At 32.0% G+C, this 19,830-nt stretch overlaps 4 protein-coding genes across 4 annotated transcripts; 2 read left to right on the top strand and 2 right to left on the bottom strand.

Moving 5' to 3' along the window:
• The first annotated feature begins 7 nt into the window (after nucleotides 1–7).
• Nucleotides 8–2,107, top strand: CycG (cyclin G). Its single transcript, XM_018543597.1, has 5 exons — nucleotides 8–154; nucleotides 340–756; nucleotides 1,207–1,461; nucleotides 1,719–1,927; nucleotides 2,098–2,107. Exons 1-5 carry the CDS (start codon nucleotides 8–10, stop codon nucleotides 2,105–2,107), a joined length of 1,038 nt encoding a protein of 345 aa, XP_018399099.1.
• A 3,407-nt stretch (nucleotides 2,108–5,514) lies between these two features.
• Nucleotides 5,515–6,441, bottom strand: LOC108776883 (60S ribosome subunit biogenesis protein NIP7 homolog). Its single transcript, XM_018543618.1, has 4 exons — nucleotides 6,386–6,441; nucleotides 6,049–6,274; nucleotides 5,833–5,973; nucleotides 5,515–5,702 (listed from the first exon to the last, which is right to left on the bottom strand). Exons 1-4 carry the CDS (start codon nucleotides 6,439–6,441, stop codon nucleotides 5,583–5,585), a joined length of 543 nt encoding a protein of 180 aa, XP_018399120.1. The 3' UTR covers nucleotides 5,515–5,582.
• A 1,248-nt stretch (nucleotides 6,442–7,689) lies between these two features.
• Nucleotides 7,690–12,025, top strand: rngo (DNA damage inducible 1 homolog rngo). Its single transcript, XM_018543616.1, has 6 exons — nucleotides 7,690–7,954; nucleotides 8,933–9,181; nucleotides 9,256–9,510; nucleotides 10,210–10,515; nucleotides 11,260–11,376; nucleotides 11,695–12,025. Exons 1-6 carry the CDS (start codon nucleotides 7,690–7,692, stop codon nucleotides 11,901–11,903), a joined length of 1,401 nt encoding a protein of 466 aa, XP_018399118.1. The 3' UTR covers nucleotides 11,904–12,025.
• A 2,974-nt stretch (nucleotides 12,026–14,999) lies between these two features.
• LOC108776880 (inositol 2-dehydrogenase) lies at nucleotides 15,000–17,582 on the bottom strand. The gene is made up of 4 exons (XM_018543615.1): nucleotides 17,445–17,582; nucleotides 16,473–16,712; nucleotides 15,856–16,237; nucleotides 15,000–15,509 (listed from the first exon to the last, which is right to left on the bottom strand). Exons 1-4 carry the CDS (start codon nucleotides 17,525–17,527, stop codon nucleotides 15,054–15,056), a joined length of 1,161 nt encoding a protein of 386 aa, XP_018399117.1. The 5' UTR covers nucleotides 17,528–17,582; the 3' UTR covers nucleotides 15,000–15,053.
• Nucleotides 17,583–19,830: the final 2,248 nt, after the last annotated feature.

Genomic DNA, 19,830 nt, shown 5'->3' with positions numbered 1-19,830 from the left:
TGTTGCGATGTCGCACACTGCAGGAATGGACACGGGCTTGCCTGTACCGGATGCCATCCCTCCGCTCGAAGAACTTCAAGAAAACCTGGTTCTAGACCTCGTTCAGGAGGTCAAATTTCAACCGGACCTCCGTCAATTACCTATAACAACACAGGTAAGAACATCTGTGTTGTGCAGAGGAAATGGTTAAAACTTTATAAGCAGCATCAATAAAACTATTGACATTTTAATACAAGATCTTGGTATAATATCTTCAAGTTTTTTAAGATGTAACATATATTACAGATTAATAAAGATTAATTTGTTTATGTAATTATCGAACAATGTCTGTTTGTTTAGGACGACGAGATAACGATTGGTGCTCGAGATAGATCTGCTCATGTATTAAGATGCCTAAAAGTGATGTATGATTTGTCTTCAGATGTATTTTTCATTGCGATTAATCTGATAGACCGATTTTTGACTAAAATGAAGGCAAGGCAGAAGCACATGGCCTGCATCAGCGTGTCAGCCTTTTACATTGCTGCCATCCAACGGATGCAGTCCATAGAAGCCGAGCACCTTATCTCGATCTCGCAGTGCAGATGCACGGCTGATGATTTGAGACGCATGTCGGAGGTGATACGAAATAAATTGGAATGGGCACCCGGCACTGAACCCACTACCGCTCTGACTTTTCTACAGCTCTTCAACAAAATGTTTCATGCGGTAGCGAAGCAAATACATCTTGGCGATGTGTACACCAATATCGTCAAGGTAAGTTACCATCTAATTTATTTATAGGTATCTGCCTTCTTAATCTCTCTTTAGAGTTAGTTCGTCGTCTCTTATCAGAGACATAGTGATCTCTTCTGCATATATCCGTTGACATACAGAACCTACAGTTTTTACCGGTTTCAAATTATTTATTAGAGATACATATATATATTTCAATGATTTGTCTTCCGAGAGATGATCAAATAAAGTCTGATGTATGTGTATTCTGGGTGCATTTTTGGCGCCGAGAGCAATCGTGTAACTTTCTACGCCATAATTGCTACATAGATAATAAAAGAAAAAGAGATTACTCTCCTCGGTATCCAAAATGAAGCGTTAATGAAAGTCGAAATATTTGTTAAATCGTCGCATGATAATCTTATTAATTTATTTTTATGAAATTTATGATTAGATTTATGACGTTTACGATTATCATTCATCCTGTTTCAGGAATCTGAATTGATTCTCAGATTGGAAATGGTGGCTTGCGACGGTAGTTGCGCGAGTCTTAGACCCTCCGAGGTGGCTCTGGTATTACTCTGCACTTATTTGGATGCTGCTGTTAATCGACTGAATGCAAATACAGATGCCACTGTGTCTGCTGACGACTCATCCTCACACAACACATCCGTCATTACATCATCCTATCAGATGCTGAAAGACGAACTGATGCAATTTGCTGTGGAGCTCCGAGAGAAATGCAATGTATAAATATTTTATTACTTTGTTTTTTTTTTTTAAGTATTATTTAATCTAAATAAAGCATAAATATCGAAAGAAATTGCAAATGAGGACAAATATTTTCATTGACAATGAAATGAAAATTCTTCAAATATGTAAATAAAAAATTTCGAATCAAGATTAAAACAAAAAACAAATTAAAATAGAACAAAAATTACAGATTAATTCGATTTGCGTAATTCTTTTGTTGATTCTTGAAGTTCATTTTTATTACGTTTTAGATTTCAGAGGAGAATTTCCGCTCCACTCATGGAACGGTGGGTACTGTACTGAGCAAGTATAATGCCCAGGAGCAAACACCTCATAGACAGAAGTTAATCTGGAAACTTTCATCCCGCACTGCAGGTGTTTTACGTCCGACGGACAATTTTAGATCTGTATTACCTGCCATTGCAGAACATGCGCCGATTCCATCTCCAAGCAGGATCAGGTATACCTATTGCTACTTCTTTCTGAGAATGAGTTGCAATTTTAAAAAATGTCTTATTATTGGAGCATAAAATTGCATCAGTTTTTCTTTTGTAGAAAAACTCGTAAATACACTCGACGCCATGGCAATAAGAGACGCTAAAGTGACATCATCTTTTTTTTTTTTTTTAGGTACAGTTGATTTTTGTTCAATACTCTATTACTGATATTCTTATAAATTATTACGAATTTTTTAAACGAATTTTTGTTACATATTTATTTTTCACTTTTTTCAGAGTATGGTACTGGGATTTCCATTTGATATATCAATTTGATATATTAGATATCTAGTACATGTCAAGTAAAAGCGCAAGATTATCCCTTCTTTTTAGTACGAAGATCAAAATTTTACTCGAAAGTACAAACGTCGATTCACGTATTGCAATGATTTCCCTTAGATACTTTGTTTACGTCATCTATTCAAATGTCATACTGGCAAGATATAAATCATGTCTTTCATTACATAAATTAATATATAATTATGTATAAACAATGTGTCATAAGATGCATGTGAACTCGGCTGGTATTCATAGTCTGTTCTTATTTTAGCATTTAAGTAAGATTTTAAATGCTAATCAGACTCTGATTGGTTCATGATATCTTAATACTATACTAAGGACAGTCTTAAATATAAAAATCGACTGTGAATCTCAGCTAATACATAACGAAAAGATATTATCTTTTCAAAACGAACTAAGCTAGATTTTAAAGGTACAAGTTCACATGCTGCTGAAACAAACATTAGAGCGACAGATTTGCTGCTCTTATTCCAGCGGCTAAAATTTTGTAGTTTTAATAGTTCGAACTACAAGCATTTTAAACGCTCGAATGTTGTTGACAGTGCTATTGCTCCATGTCGACGATGTCGATCAATGTTAATCAAGATATAATATAACTTAATTTATTCTTTTTCCTTGTTGTTGATCGAGATAAAAGAACGTCAGAGCTGTCGCTCAAATGTCAAATTCGGCGATTTTTGCACTTTTTCATGATTAAAGTTATCGCTCTAATAGCTCTGCAACAAAAGTCATTACGTGATTTTTTGTTGTCGTAACGTGGCCAATTTGAGTGGCTCGTGAAAATGCACCTTAATGCTTAAATAATATTTTGGTGTAAATTTATATACATTTCCAGTTTTAGTTTTTATAATTTTGTATGTTTTGCCAGTATATGAATTATTATTATCACTGTATTAATCTCTGCTCTCATTGCATTACACATATATATTTCAGGATATTTGTGCGAATATTTTATTTAAAAAAGTGGAAAAAACAGATTTGAGACTCTATATTACGATGACAAGCTCACTGGAATTAAAGTGCTGTTACAAGCATAGGGAACAGGAGAAACAGAAATGAAGTAATTGTCTTTACGAAATATTGAAAATTAATGTGATACATAATGTCATTTATAGTTATTATCTAATTAGTAAAACAACATCGGTAAAAATGTGTATATCTGTATATTTATAAAATGTGTTAAAAACGAGCAAAAAGATATAAAAGAAAAAGTAATATAAGAGCTACGAAAATGTTGAGAATTTCGTATAACGTAATTAAAAGGAAAAAAAGAAAGATTATAAATATAAATTGGCCGACACAAATAACAGGTAAATTTTTTGAAATCTGCGTTTGCTAAATTTGATAAAGAAAAAAAGTTTCTTTGGATTTTATCAGGATTGGTAAAAGATAACGTTTTTTCTTAAAAAATAAAACATAATTTTTTTAAACATGTTTTAAACATATAAAAAAAACGTTGTTTAAGCATGTTTTAAAACATGTTTAAAATTTTATTTTTACCAATCCTGAATTTTATTATATCTCAAAATCTTTTATTTGTAGTATGTTTACATTGAAAAAACGGAACAATTGATGGAGTGTAGCACGAATTTGTGTGTTGCACTTTGAATAAATTACTGACGTATATGTACATATGTGTCGGATAAGTGATGAATCATTAACGAGAAATATACGAATTGTAGAATAAATTCATTCAACATTTCAAAATGCACTAATGGGTAATGTAAGATGTTGGAAACAAATTCGTTATGCATTATAGATTATAATTTTTTTATATGTAAATATCAAAATTAAGACATTGTATTTTCTTTTATCAAAAATCATTCGGATTACTTATTATTCGTACCAAATTATCTCGTATATTACAATAGCTTCTCTTGCAGTAATAATAGAATGCTTTTTATTGATATCGATTAGCTTTACGTGATTTATACCTTTACCTGATTGATTTATATCGCAATAAGATAGTTTTTAACATGAGAGTGTCAAGAAAAAGGTGTAAAGAAATGTTCTAGGTCCAATCTATGTCTCTTAAACCTTAATTGATCGAATGTAAAATAGTGTAAACTGCATATATTTTATGTTTGCAACCATTCTGGCGGAAAAGTTTTTATGAAAAAGTAAGTATAGAAAACCTACATAGATTGAGTCAAAATTTTAGGCATTCTTAATTATTCATAAATATTCACAGTGAAACGTACAATAAAATTTGTTTACCTTAAAAATTCTTAAGTTTCCGTAAAAATTTTTCTGCCAGACAATTAAGGATTAAAAGCGATTATTATATCGAAATATGAGAAGTGAGTCAGCATCGTATAAAATTAAAAAATGAAAGCTTGTGAACGATGCGCTACAATGCGAGCAAATACAATTATAGTTTTATTTGCTAAGAACTTGACTTTTTCAGACGATTTATGTTTTAATATATATTTCTCGTCTGTATGTAATTTGTGCTACACACCAAAAACGTTAAACGATAAGTCGTTACTCACAAATTTGTGCATTCGGGAACTGGTTTGCATTCATTGCATTTTAAATTAAAAAAAAAGAAACAATTGATAGTTCAAATAAATTTGTAAATCTTAGCCAGTTTACGCTAGTCATAAGTCGTACCGTACTTTTATTTTATGATCTGTGAAAATTGAAAATACATTCTCTTCTTGTCTTGTGGCATCAATACATTATACAAATTTTATTCCACACGAAGCTTTTTTATTTTCTAACAAAACCACATCACACACCATCGATAGATATAATTTTAAAATATTGTGTATATTGCTATTTATTTCATATAAATAGTTTTATCAAAGAGCACAAATTTTTTACTTGTCAGTATTATATATTATAAATGTATAATACTTTAACAATTGTTAATTAACACAGGTTTTAGTAAGCAGGTACAATGCATTTAAAACACTTATAATGTGAAACGCTTAAAAAAATAGAATGGTATACCTAATGATATTTATATTAATGATAACAATAAAATTTGTAATGCACAAAGTTTGCTTTTAATAAGATTATATAATAATGTGGAGATTAAATATAATCTACTGCAATCTTTTGTTTTACAAAAAAGAGAATTTGTTTCATATCATGATTAGAGTATATATTACATGTAGAATTATATATCAAGGTATACGAGCAATCCTTAATTTTATTAACGCATCAATGTATATAATATGTCTAATTACATAAAATTACATAAGTCACAGACATCTAAATTATAAAACGCAAGAAATAAGCAAATTTGTACAAATTAGAGATATCTTGTTTTCTGAGAAAAAGAAAAAAAAAGAGAACAGGTGTAAATCTTTGTCATAGTAATGTATCTTCTGAACGAATATATTCTCCAATATCTGCTTGGTGAAAGCAAATTACTGCTATAGGATCTGATTCTTTACAATCGGCTGTACTTTTTGCAGCAACGCCAAATCCCTGTGGTATTAAACAAAGAACATACATGAACTTATTATTGTCTTATTATCTCTTTTTATATAATGATGTTTAAGTGAAAGATAATAAAAAATGTATTGAAAATTAATTACGTATTCAATAGATTACATACCAGTGGCAAATCATTCATAGAAAATATGACAACACCTTGATATTGAGAAATATCTTCTGTCATACGAGCAAGGCCTGATTTCATAATATGATTTCCATAGAGAAACTGTTGCTCCATTGAAGGTTTTACCCAAATTTTATGCTTGATAAGAATTTTATACTTGATAAATTTGTAATTACACTTACATCTAAATGTTTATAAACATGCATTACTCACTTGTGCGTAAGGTGCTAGATAATGTAATGCAGTAATATGTAGTCTGAATTTTCCTGATTTTGTGAATTTGCCAAAGCAAGTGCCTAAACTTAACAGATGATCAGATTCTATGTTACTCGCTAACGATAATATTTTCTCTGACACATAATACACTCTGTCCTTTTTTTCCCGAAAACAGTAAATACCATCTGGCCGATCAATCAAGTTCTTCACGTTTGTGCCGATGCTACAACAATTAAATTTGAGATTGTTATATGAACATTCAGTACATTTAGAATCTACATTCAATTAGAACATTATATGGAATAAGTATAATTTAAGTTGTTAAATGACTTACTATTTTGTTAGCTTCTCGAATACGAGCTTTGTTCTTGCCTCTGATAATTTCTTCATCTTTAGAAAATACAAAAGAACATTAGGCACGTGTTCCAGTTGACAAAGCGACTAGCCTGCTCGTCGAGCAAATGAACATAATTGGTTATTACTTGTAGATCCAACCAATCATATTTGATCGCTCGGCAAACGTACCTAGCCGCTTTGCGTCTTGAACTTGCCCATTTTCTTTAAAAATTTCTATTTCTCCCATGCGAAACTTCTTCGTATTTCACACCACAGTATCCATTCGTAGCTATTCAATCGATTTGGACAGAAAAATTCAGCCTATCAGTTGCGGGATTCTCTAAACGTTTTATCGATGATTGTCGCTATCATTAACTAGACAGCCAATGGCAGGACAATCCTAAAAGAAAGCGCGGCTCTCATTGGCTGTCGCTAGTTAATTGAAATTTGACCAATGAGAATAAAAAAATTTTTGCTCTTATTATTTTGATTGGCCAAATTTTAATCTTTCAATCTTTAATCTCACTGTTCAATGCGTAGTCTGATTCCGGCCTAACAACAATTATATCGAAAAAACGTTTAGAGAATCCCGCAACAGCGTTCCATTGATCGTTCGCGATTATCGTTCGATTGTCATTTGTCATTATGACCGTTTGTTTCATGTCTTGCTGCCGGAATATTAGAGCCCCAACACACACTTTTGCACAATGCATAAAGCATGTGCATAAGGAATTTCATTGGCCCATTTTCTTATGCATGAGTCAATGGACCAATCAAATTCTTTATGTATATGGTTTATGCGTTATGCAAAAGTCTGTGCTCCCCGCTTTATTCATAAATTATAAGAAAATCCTTTTATAATTTATATAAATTATTATTCCGCGAGATAATTGTTTTCAAATAAATTCTGTTCCAACTCCCAAACTCATCAATAAATTATGTAGTTTACGATTTTTCCAATAGAAGGCCATTTTTATCAAATTGAGTTCTAAAACTGATTTAAAAAAATCCCATAATTCACATTTATTCCGACAGAGGCCTTCCCTTTTCTCTTTAATACGCGTTCCGAAACTCAATATTTTTGCCTAGCTCGTGTTTACTTACATCCGGAGGTTTTGTAGTGAATAAGCTCGGCCCTCCTATCCCGCCACGTTGTACGTTCTCTCCTGTTCCTCGTGTCTCGCGGGGGCCGAGGACACGTCGCGTGGATCCTTCCGGCATTTTCCCGTCGACGGTGAGAGAGCGAAGCTCGTTTGTCGAAGGACGCGTGTTTGTCCGTAGAGTTGTTATTTAACGGGAGCGATGAAGGTGACGGTGACGACACTCAGTGACGACAGCGTCTTCGTCCTTGACGTGAGCGAGGAGCTGGAGCTGGAGAACTTTAAGGCGTTCTGCGAGATCGAGAGTGGCGTGCCGGCCCACGAGATTGTAATAGCGTTTAACGGCCTGCCACTTATGGATGATAAAAAGTCATTGCGCGATCATGGAATCCGTGACGGCGACGCTGTTATCCTCCAGCACATGCATCAAAGCGGCAGCGACTTGAACCTGCAACCCTTTAATAGAGGTGAGTACCTACGAGTGGTCCACGACCGCATTTTGTTTTTAATGGGGGTTCAGGATTCTGTAATGAGTCGGTAGAATCGACTCATTAGGGTCTGTTTTCTGTAGTCGATCTAGTGTACACTTTTGGAACTTACGGTAAAATAGATAATATGTTAATATGTTTGATATTTATGAAAAGTGAGAGAGAGAGTTGCAGTCTCATGCAAGAAAATGGAACAATTGTTGAATTATTATAGTCTTAATCTTTCTTAATTGTACAAGTTAATTATGGCCAACTTAACCGATTAAAACTTAGGACTGCTTAGACCTTTCAAGTACTACCTTATTGTAGAACTGCAGTAAGACTATCTCAAGCACAGTCTTAAGATGCTATGAACTAATTAGAGGCCAGTATTCACAACTGTTTCTTATATTTAAGACTATCTTAAGTATAGTCTTAAGATATATAATGAACCAATTAAGTGAGCTGTATTAGCATCTTAAGATATTACTTAAGATGGTTATAAAACAAGAATGATTTATGAATATCACAGTTAAAAAGCTGTCTTAATATCTTAAGACATCCTTAGAATAAGAATAAACTATAAATACTGCTTTATGTGTTGATCAAGTAAAAGTTTTACTTCATGTATAGTTTAAAGAATTTTTTTTCCTCATTGGAGGAAAAAAAAAGAAAAGATGAATGATATATGAAGTTTTAGCTAAAAAGCTAATCTGTTATTGATTTTTATACATTGTATCTGATTTTAACAGCGCTTTTATTATTTATCTTGTTGATAGGAAATGTAGATAAGCTTTAAAACTTTAACCTTTGCTCTTTGTTTGATTATATATGTCCATTCATCTCAATATATTTAATCTTAATACTTTAAAACGTCATTGAGAAATTTAATTTATTATCTCCTTTGTGTGTTGTACTCAGCAACATATATCTTATAAAAAAAATGAACATACTAAATTTGAAGAAACATCACTCTAGCCATTCCATTACTGGACTTCAGTTCCATCAGAATTCCTGGGACCAGCAATAATCAGCGTCCATCGCCGATCGCAAACCCATCGCCGATCGCAAACCCATCGCCGATCGCAAACAACAGAGTACAAAATCCCCGTAGTGAAGACGATCCAGCTATGATAAAAAACATGTTCCTAGCTAATCCAGATCAGCTGGCATTGTTAAAACAAAATAATCCTAGATTAGCCGATGCACTATTGTCAGGAAATCTTGGTAAGTAACAGTTTTGAATATGACAACTCTTCATATTGTTTTGTATTTCTGGTCTAAATGTTCATGCATTATAGATAGATTTTCAACTGTACTCAGAGAGCAGATAGCCGCTCGAGAGGAACGACAAGCACAACGACTGAGAATGATGAATGCAGATCCCTTTGATACCGAAGCACAGCGGCTAATTGCTGAAGAGATTAGACAGAAGAATATTGAAGCAAATATGGAGGCTGCGATGGAGTACAATCCAGAGACCTTTGGCATCGTTGTTATGTTGTATATCAATTGTAAAGTCAATGGATTTCCAGTTAAAGCCTTTATTGACTCAGGTATATTGCTGATCCAACTACTATTTCTAGTAGCAAGTAAAAATGCGTTTTTTTCACGCGCTTCTTAAAAATATGTAAAACTGATCAAACTAGAGATTGAGATTGAGATTGGAATTTAACTAATTAAAGCAAAGTTTATTAAACTTGAGATTGATTTTCTTTCTTCTGATTAGTTAAATTCCAATCTAATTTCAATCTCTAATCTGATCACAGTTTAAAATTTTCTCTAATCTTCAATCTAGTTTGAATCATACTCAAGATTATTTTTACGTATCTTTGTTCTGTACTTGAGGGAAAGAAAAGAAGACTGAGTAAATGTCTATTTTTAAACGTATATATCTCGAATGATCGTTCTGCACGGTATGCAGAAAAACAATTTAATTTTAGAACGTATGACCTCTGTCCGTGAATACAGGAAAAAAATTGTTGGTCTTAATATAAATATATCCTAATTGATTTCGATCGTCTCTAGAAACATTCGTACAATGAAAGCATTGGAGAAAAAGTGCAAAATTGACTTTAATGCGCTTTTCTATCAATGTAAATTAATTTTAATCTTGATTCTATTTATTCTTCAACTTTTTCTAATTCTTAGAACTGAAAAAAGTGCTTCAAGTTGAATTGAGATTAAAATTAATTATTAATCTACATTGATAGAAATGGACATAAGTAATATCAAAGATATATTTGTAATTCAAGGTGCACAAACCACTATTATGTCTGCTGCCTGTGCCGAGAGATGCCATATTATGCGTTTGGTGGACACAAGGTGGGCCGGTGTCGCCAAGGGTGTTGGAGTACAAAGCATAATTGGTCGTATCCACATGGTACAAATACAGATTGGCAATGATCATTTAACAACATCCTTCAGTGTTCTTGAGGAACAGCCTATGGACATGCTATTGGGCTTGGATATGCTTAAAAGACATCAGTGTTGCATAGATTTGAAGAAGAACGTCTTGAAAATTGGAACTACAGGCACTGAAACTCCATTTCTGACGGAAGGTGCATTTCTTTTTTGTACCTAGCAAAACACATATATATATATATATACACAATACATACATATATATATGGTCTTAATATTATAATATATAATAAATAGATAAGATAGTATAGGACTCTTAATATTCAAAATACAACAATATATTATAAAGAGCATATAAGAGTCAAAGAGTATTAAAAAAAATTTATATTTTGAAATTAACAATAATACAATCAATTAATAATGAAACCTTTTTGACATTATCATAGGCCTACTACATGTTTCGGCTTTATATTTAAGCCCTCTTCATATAAAAATATTATAACGCATTGAATTATAACTTTAAAGTTATGTGTTTGAAAGATAGTCGATGATTTTCAAGAATAGATGAATGTTTAATTAGAGACACGAAAATTGCTCGTCAAGCGATTGATTGACCGAATGCGAAGATTTCTCATTGTTCTAATGAGAAAATATAAAGAAAATAAAAATATAATATATATTAATAATATTGAACAAGCAAAAAAACGTCTCTCTGGTAAAAAAAAAAACCTCAAAGTCCAAAAATTGAAAATATCATGTCAATGATGAAATGTTCGTCAATAGTTAGATATTTAAATTGTGATTTGAAGTCAAAGAAAGTAAAATATTTATAATATATAATATTAATATTAATCTTATATATATATGAAAAATTAATTAATATTAAGAAACGTTAGATTAAAAAATATTTTAGCAAATAAATTTATTAATTATTTCTACAGGTGATTTGCCAGAGTGTGCAAAATTAAGTGGTAACAATGATGAATCTTTAGATGACAGAGATCTCCAGCGAGCTCTCGAGGACAGCACAAGAGATGCTAAGAAACAGAGGCAGCATGGTAAGTATGTATCAGCTCAGGCTATCCTCTTAATCCTTTATCCTTTTATTTCACTTAACTTTTAAAAAAATTATATCTTCGCACCTTTCCCCTATGCCTGGTCTGTTTTATATATCTACCATCGTCTATCTTTAAATAAATTTAAATTATTAAATTTTTATTTTTGTTAGCAATTCAAAGTTATGAATATTTATTATTTAATTTGCGTGATCGTTATTTATAATTCACGATAATTTACTTATCTTTTCTTCAAAAGATCATTATTTTTTCCAACAATTTTTCTTGTCGATGATAAATGTTTTCATGGAAATTTATTAGACGGGCAAGGTAGCAGTAATCAAGGGTCATCAAGGCCCGCCATTTTAGAGACTACAATCTATCCGCATGATCCGTTCACGGAAGCCACAGTCAAGGAACTGGAGGCTCTGGGTTTTACCAGGGCACAAGTTATTGCGGAATTGCGTAGATTTAATGGGGATAAAACGCAGGCTACTGCTGCACTGTTTGCGAAATCATTAAAATTTTGAATGTGTGTTAAAAATTGTTACGTGCGATTTAAGTGTTATTGTGCGAGTTATGATGAACAAAGGGACAGGCATAGAGTAAAATTGTGAATATATGCTATAAAAATATAGGCAATAAAAATGAGAAGAACAAACAATGTTCGAAGCAATTTGTAAGTATCATTTAAGCGTTGCCAATATAATCGCTGTTTGATACTTACTTTTAATTAAGTTGATTCTCCGTTTTGTGAAATTGTTGAAATCAAATGTTATCTTTAATATGAAATTTCTTAATAATCTTCGTTTTTATTCTAATTATTCCAACATTTATTCCAATATTATTGGAATGAATATTATACATGTTTGTTATTCGCTTTTTAATACAGGATGCGTCACCAAAATCTGGACAAATTTCAATTTAAATTAGAGGATGTTATTGGCTTTCCGAGAAAGCTTGATGCTTCTAGTAAACAGTTATATTCTTAAAATGGCCGCGATGTCGAAACCAAGTGCAGAGTATAATCGAAGAACCGCTATCATCGAAAGCCTTCGCGCTGAGCGCTCAACAACGGAAATAATTCGATTGTTTGGATACCCGAGATTAAATTAGCATCGATTGTTGGTGTAAGCGAACCAACAATGCGTCGAATTGCCGAAGAGGACCTTTGATACAAATCGTACACATTGAAGATACAACAAATGAGTCATTTGATTCAAAATTAGCTCTCAGACAATGTCGACATGTTTTGGTCCAAGGAATTTTGACCTCCTAACAGCCCAGATTTAAATTCTTTGGACTACTACGTATGGAGCGTAGTTGAAAGGATCACTAACAAGTCTCGATATCCTAATGTGACGTCATTAAGGACCGCTATTGAGGCAGCATTCGTCGGCATGGACAGCGCTACATTACAGCGTGCGTGCAAACGCTTCAAACCGAGAATAGAGGCCGTCATTCAAACTAATGGGGGATATATCGAATATCTATAGGGATCCTCCAAGTGCTACGTAAAAGGATTTTGTGTAATATTTAATTTTTCATTAAAAATATTTTGTTTAAAGAAATTTGATTTGTCTGGATTTTGGTGACGCACACTGTATGTACAATCACACAAATGAAAAAGCAGCCTCAGGAAAGAACATTATTTTTTTTTAATTTTAGCTATAAAAACGGAGAAAACTACATTATAGCTCTTTAATAAATGAAAATTTGATACATTGATCAATAGTTATAATGTAAAAAAATTTTTATAGCTCAGAAACAAGTTGAAGAACGTTGAAAAACGTTGGAGACTATACGCATTAGATTGAATTTTATAAAAATGCATAAGTAATACAGAAGTTCCAGTTAAAATGATAAGAAGTTGTATTTGAAGTGTACTTTGTATATTTTCTTACACGTACGTGCAACGCCTAATTGCATTATTTCCAAATAGTATAGGGGAGAATATCCTATATCGGATCGTGTTCCAAATCGGACTGTATTTTGAGTCTTAAAGTGCTCGTTTTTACTTAATATATACTATCAAAAATTAATTAAAATATTTTAAAATTCTATTTAAAAGTCCATAAAAATAGGAGAGGTCCAGTTTGACACAGGTAAGAGATACGTCAAAATGATCTGAAGCAAAAATAAAGGGGGGAAATGAAATAATCTTTCGAACGGCATTATTGGTTTTATGATCGGACTTTATTTACGCCTCGTAGAGAACAAAAACTGCAAATAGGTCCGATTTAGACCACTCTTCCCTATTTATATATGTACTATACTATGCTATGTAGCAAAGTTGGTTGAAGGAATTAAGGCTGGGTTCACAACCTCGCTTTAAGAGGCCCTAAGCCGTAAAATCGTAAGAAATTAACCAATCATAGTTGAATGCGAGAAAAATAAACGACTGTGATTGGTTTTTTCTTACGGCTTTACGGCTTAGGGCCTCTTAAAGCGAGGTTGTGAACCCAGCCTAAATTGTTATGTGACCTAATACTTAACATAGTTAATTGCAGTACGCATAATTAATTTGTGAAATATGATTATATATTGAATATATCAAGATTTTATTTCGAATTCATACAAAAAAGACTTGTGTATACATAATTACGCTGAAGAGAATCAGCATAGTAAGCGACAAGATTTTTCTACACACCTCGAAAGATACGTATATCTTTTGCGGTATTCTTTGTAATTTTTCATTTAAGTGGTGAATATGGACAAATGTATATATATATATATATATATATAAAACTAGTACTAATAGACTCTTATAAATTTCGAGCACACGAAATGGGTTAGACAGGATTTGCGCTAGAACATCGATTTTATAGTTTGATAATATTTCAGAGACTCAAATTTGATGTTGGACTCAGCTCAAACTCAGTTCCTCATTATTTACCGCAGAACAATGCTGACTTTGTACATAAAATGACAGGCGAATAGAAGTTTCCATTTTTTTAATAAGATATTTGTTATGATAGCAGTTATATGAGGAAGTGTTTTATACACAGGTGTGTACTCAATTTATAAATAATGTCGATTTTATACTGCTGCTATTTTTTTTTGACAAGGTATTTGGTACATTATTGTAATTTCTTTGTCATACAATAAAAACATAAACAAAATGGTTTGATTTATCAGCTAAACATTCATTATTTGAGCAAAAACCCGTTAAACGATAAGTCGATAATATATATTACGTAATTTATTATATATATACTATATGTGTGTGTATGTATATGCATTGCAGTTATATTATTTTATTTCAAATTGCATTTTAAAATATATTTATTTATTTTGTGATATTATGATCTTAGATAATAAATTCAAAAAAAGGAAAATCACATTTATAAATATTTATAACATATCTATACTTTTGTCTCTCGGATTTTCAGATACTGAAAGAGAGATATACATATAAATTTTAAATGATAACGGTCATAGAAGTCTTACTGTTTCTTTATATGCGATAATCTCTGGTAATTTGTTTCATTTATCATTTATAAACAAAAAAGTAATATATATATATACACTTTATATACATATATGTATAATTATATATACATATATATAAATATACAATATATTACATATTTTTATATATGCATATATAATTTATAAGAGTGATCAAAGAAGATAGTATACGGATATAAGAATAGTTTTGTTGAAGTTTTGCTGTTTCATCATGGGTTGTCCGGTAACTCGTCCTTCGTCCATGTGAGGTCCACGACTTTCCCTTTGCGAGCGGACTCTTCACAGGCCGTAGCGATCTTACTCACCGCCAGGATCTCTTTCGACTTGACCTGCGACTCAGCCTTACCATGTATCACATCGATGAAGTGATCGAATTCTCTAAGATAGCCATTCTTAAAACGGCTAGCGAATGAGTACCAAATCGGGGCGGTGGCAATCCCTTGTACGTCATGTTGCGAATGAACAGAGTTCAACTGTTCGTTATCGGCTTGCACCATGCCCTTCGGACCAAAGACTTCCAGTCGTTGATCGTATCCATATGAGCTGTTGCGCGATAAATCGATCATGCCAACTGTTCCTGATGAAAAATGTAAGACTACTGCAACCGTGTCGAAGTCATCGATGGTCTTAATCTCTGGGATATTTGCGTGAGCTAGGACCGAAACCTGTAATTTGTATTTTTTATTTTTGTTTTTAAACATATGATATATATATATTTTTTTTATGTAACTTATTTTTAGTCCTTCGAGATAATTATAAAAAATGAAAATCAGTCTAATTCTTATAAGTGGCTATTAATATAAACAATTTAACAAAGAAAGAACATACAGCCACACGCCGGATCTTGATGACAAAAATTATTTATTTTGATTTAGAGTATACAAAGCATGACCTAAACGTTTCGGGGTCTATTTTAAACCATCAATATTTATTTAGGATTATTCAAATAAATATTTATTAAAATTTAGTATTTTTATCAGTGTGCATTGCGAACATATGTAAAAATCATACCTTATCAGGGTATTCTCCGAGAATCCAAGTAATCATATCGATATCGTGGACCAGGCAATCGTGAAAGATACCACCTGATAATTTCAAATAATCGAGAGAGGGCAGAGGGGAGTCACGAGAGACTGTTTTAATCATGTGGACGTGTCCGACCTCCCCTTTGCGAACTCGCTCTTTCACATTCGAGTAACTCGGATCAAATCGTCGATTGAACGCGGTAAACAGCGGCTTGCCAACTTTCTTGGCTATTTCGTAGCATTTGACGGTGCTTGGGCGATCTTCCGCTATAGGTTTTTCACAGAAGACTGCCTTTTTTGCTTCCAGAGCTTTAATAACTATATTTTCGTGTGTGTAAGTCGGCGACGCCACGAAAACCGCGTCGACGCTTTACAAATCATGAAAAGCAAACATGTTTGTATAGAAGCATTTGTATTATACATTTATTTTGTTTAGATATACAAATTGTGTAATTTATGTTAATATATAATCTATAATATATAATTTATATTTTATAAATGAAAATCTGTATTATAATATTATGTACTTAATTTTTAATTTTATTTTAAGTTTGTTTAACTTGATTATTTGTCAGCGCGTTTTTAATTAATACTTCTACTTACTTGGGATCCTTGAATACTCTGTCAGACTGCTTGCTATTTAAGAAGGTAACGTTGTCCAGATGCCAATACTTTCGTATACTTTGCCAATTACTCTCAACATCATCAACGATATATAAAATTTGGATACGTTTATTATCATTCATAGTCGCTAAATGTATCGTTCCGGCACGACCCACGCCGAACAGAGCCACTTTAACTATCGGTTCCTTTTCCGTTTTCAGGGCGAAGTTTTCTAAATATCTACGAAAAATATTTCTGTAACGTCCAATGTCGAAAATTTTAATTTCTTAAAATATTTAATAGTTTAAAAATAATTGTTTTTCAAAGGTTCGAAATAATAATTTATGTCATATTTTTTTATCGTATTAATGTTGTGGTGGGATAATATATTTAAATGAGGGGGGACAACAATTCTAAAATAGAGAGGTAAAGTTGGGAAGCAAGTTGAAAGGAACAACTAGCAATATGTAACCGTGGCGTATAAACAGAAGAATAGTATATGTAATAAGGATTATTAAATGCGTAAAATAATCACTAAAGAGGACCGTAGGAAAATAGTCGAAACATATGATGTTGTTGATATTGAACACAATAAAGGTTTATAATCACAGCACATTTTAACTTGCTTGGCTCGAATAGTCCTTCTCGTCTCTTATTATTTTATTTGTTCAAATTGTCAATCCTACATAAAAGTCATTCATAAAATCAATTAAAAATGTTTTTATTTAAGGCTCATACGAATTTTGTTGCACATACATCCACATTATTTCTCGTGTCGGTTTTAAATCAAAATCGTCAGCTTAAAATAAAATTGTAGCAAAATTTTAAGAAAAAAAAATACTTCTTTATTTTTTAATATGCAATTTTCTTCATCAAACAAATTTCTGTCAATTGAGAATAATATTTATGAGACGACACAGAGCGCGCCGGTGCGAATTTATATTGTGCAATGATATTGAACTAATTGCTTACTTGTTATATAGGTAATCATCCTTAGGTGGTGAAGGCTTTGGTTTGACATAGGGAGACGCATCTTTGAACTTCACCGTTGCCATTATTACGATATAAGTATATATATTATAGATTTTGAAATCTGTCGCGACCGAGGGACCGGTTTCTGGCCAACGGTATCTCGATAAAAGCTTCTTATATACGAAAATATGAATGGAAGTGGGGATTGCTTACTGTGACGCATATTATTTGGTATCTAATAGCGCCATTCGCGTAATAGATAATAAAAGATAAATTTTTTAATTATATCAGTAATACATAACGGTAAAAATTAAGAGAATCCTTGTCATGCTGAGCTATTGCTTTTATCAAATAAGATTTCCAAATAAAAGGAAATTAAATTTCTTCCTAATTCTTTAAATTTTTTATCATTTTCATTTTTATTTTTACTACCTATTATTAACATATGCCAAGAATTCTTAACAAATACAAAGAGATTTGTGTGAATTTAAGTTTCTTGCAACATAAATTATTGAATAATTAATTGAAGTAATTTTTTAATGTATTAAAAAGCTTGAAATTAAAATATCTTTATTTATTTGTTTTCTTAAAAAAAATTAAGCCGATATTGGCATCTTAAAATCTATGGGGTTTTTATTAATTATTAACGTGTGCTTTATTAATACAAAAGCGTCACATAAACGACACTTGGCAGCAAGAGAGGCTTCCAGATGGTTCTACCTCTATTCATTAAATTTATTCACGAGCCACAATGAGAAAAGTTCAATATTGCGATTCAATCGTCCAACAACAAAGATAGAAAGAAAGAGGATTCGATAAAGCAACGACTGAGAAGACTTGAATATTTTAGCATATTCGATACATCGATCATTCTAATGACTCGAACATAACACTGACTTGTCTACGAGTGCTTTAAATATATTTACGCGATATGTCTATTGATTTTGCAGTTATGTTTGTTCATGTTTTTGCATAATCATTATGCGATACCCTTTTATTTCTCAAAATACCATGATGACCTGTAATGTATATTGATAGGAGGACCTTATTACCGCTGCAATTATACTAGTCATTTGTCCACATTACCATTTCTGTCGCGCTGTGTCATAACAATTAAATGTATTCTAGTTTTCCAATGGCCTTCAAAACGGTTTTAAATAGCTGTTAAAATTGTTTTAAAATACTAGTTAATGTGTCAATAAGCGACTTGAAAATTTCCATTATGTAATATCACAGGAAGGACAAGGGGTTATCTTTATCTATCGTATCTTTGGAATAAAAATAGATTGTAAAAAGTCATGCGTACGTAAGTCGCATACATATTCTACCGCTGCACACAAAAAGATCACATGGAAATGAGAAATCCGCTCGAACGATAATTACATAATTTATTTAAACAACGAAAATTAAATAACAAGCAACAGCAACAAGTTCACGAGAGTAGAATGCATCGTGCGTTTTTACCAATGGAGAAGATTCGTCGATAAAATTTAATAAAACGGCACCCCCGATTTTCTTCTCATTCTGAAATCAATTAAAATACACGTTTTTTTTTATCATGCAGCAACGACCACGTTCGGCAAATGCAAGACGGATCGGTTTTTGGAAAATGGATTTATGTCTGTTTTCTACCAATGCAGTTTAATTTTAATCTGAATTCAACTGGCTCTCCATGTTTTTTTAGTTCTAAAAATTAGAAAAATCGAATAAATTGAATCGAGATTAAAATTAATCTATACGTTGGTAGACTAAAATGAGCATTAATTAATTAAATTTATTTAGGGCCAGTTGTGTTCTATTTTTGGATAAACTAGCTATATTAATTTATCTAATGGATAAAGAAAAGAATAATTAAGCTGAAGTTTATCATAAGGTGGAACAACTCAGCCTTAATGACACTCTTTTTAAATTAAATATAAATGTCAATTTAATCAATCACGAAATTTATTAATCGTATCTCTTGCTCTACGATTGCATTTGCTAAATGTGTCTAATATCAAAAAGAGTTTTGTGAGACAACACCATTGATTGTGCCAGCGAGAAAAACTCGAGCTATAATTTTATTTATAATAAAGGTAACTGTAACATTTAATTTAATTAAAAAACGATGGAATTCTTAACAGAAGATCTGTATAATGTGATTGTCAGTCGACATAACTTCATGAGCAGAATGTCTAAAATCGACGCATAAGATAACTTTAAGATATCTTTCAGAATTCTTGATGAAATATCTTAAAAATGCTTCTTATAAACAATTTAAAGGTATCTTTAAAGTTATGTTGATTTTAGACATTCTATTGGGAACTACGTGAATGCTTTCGAGAAGCGATAGGAAATAAGGCAATGTTTACTCAGTCCCTTTATTAAGCTAGCACACACTGGTATC

The sequence above is a fragment of the Cyphomyrmex costatus genome, unplaced genomic scaffold, assembly GCF_001594065.2.
Source record: "Cyphomyrmex costatus isolate MS0001 unplaced genomic scaffold, Ccosl1.0 scaffold392, whole genome shotgun sequence".
NCBI classification, from domain to species: Eukaryota; Metazoa; Arthropoda; class Insecta; order Hymenoptera; family Formicidae; genus Cyphomyrmex; species Cyphomyrmex costatus.
Note: the sequence above shows the minus strand (reverse complement) of the source record. Positions and strands in the feature narration are given on the sequence as shown.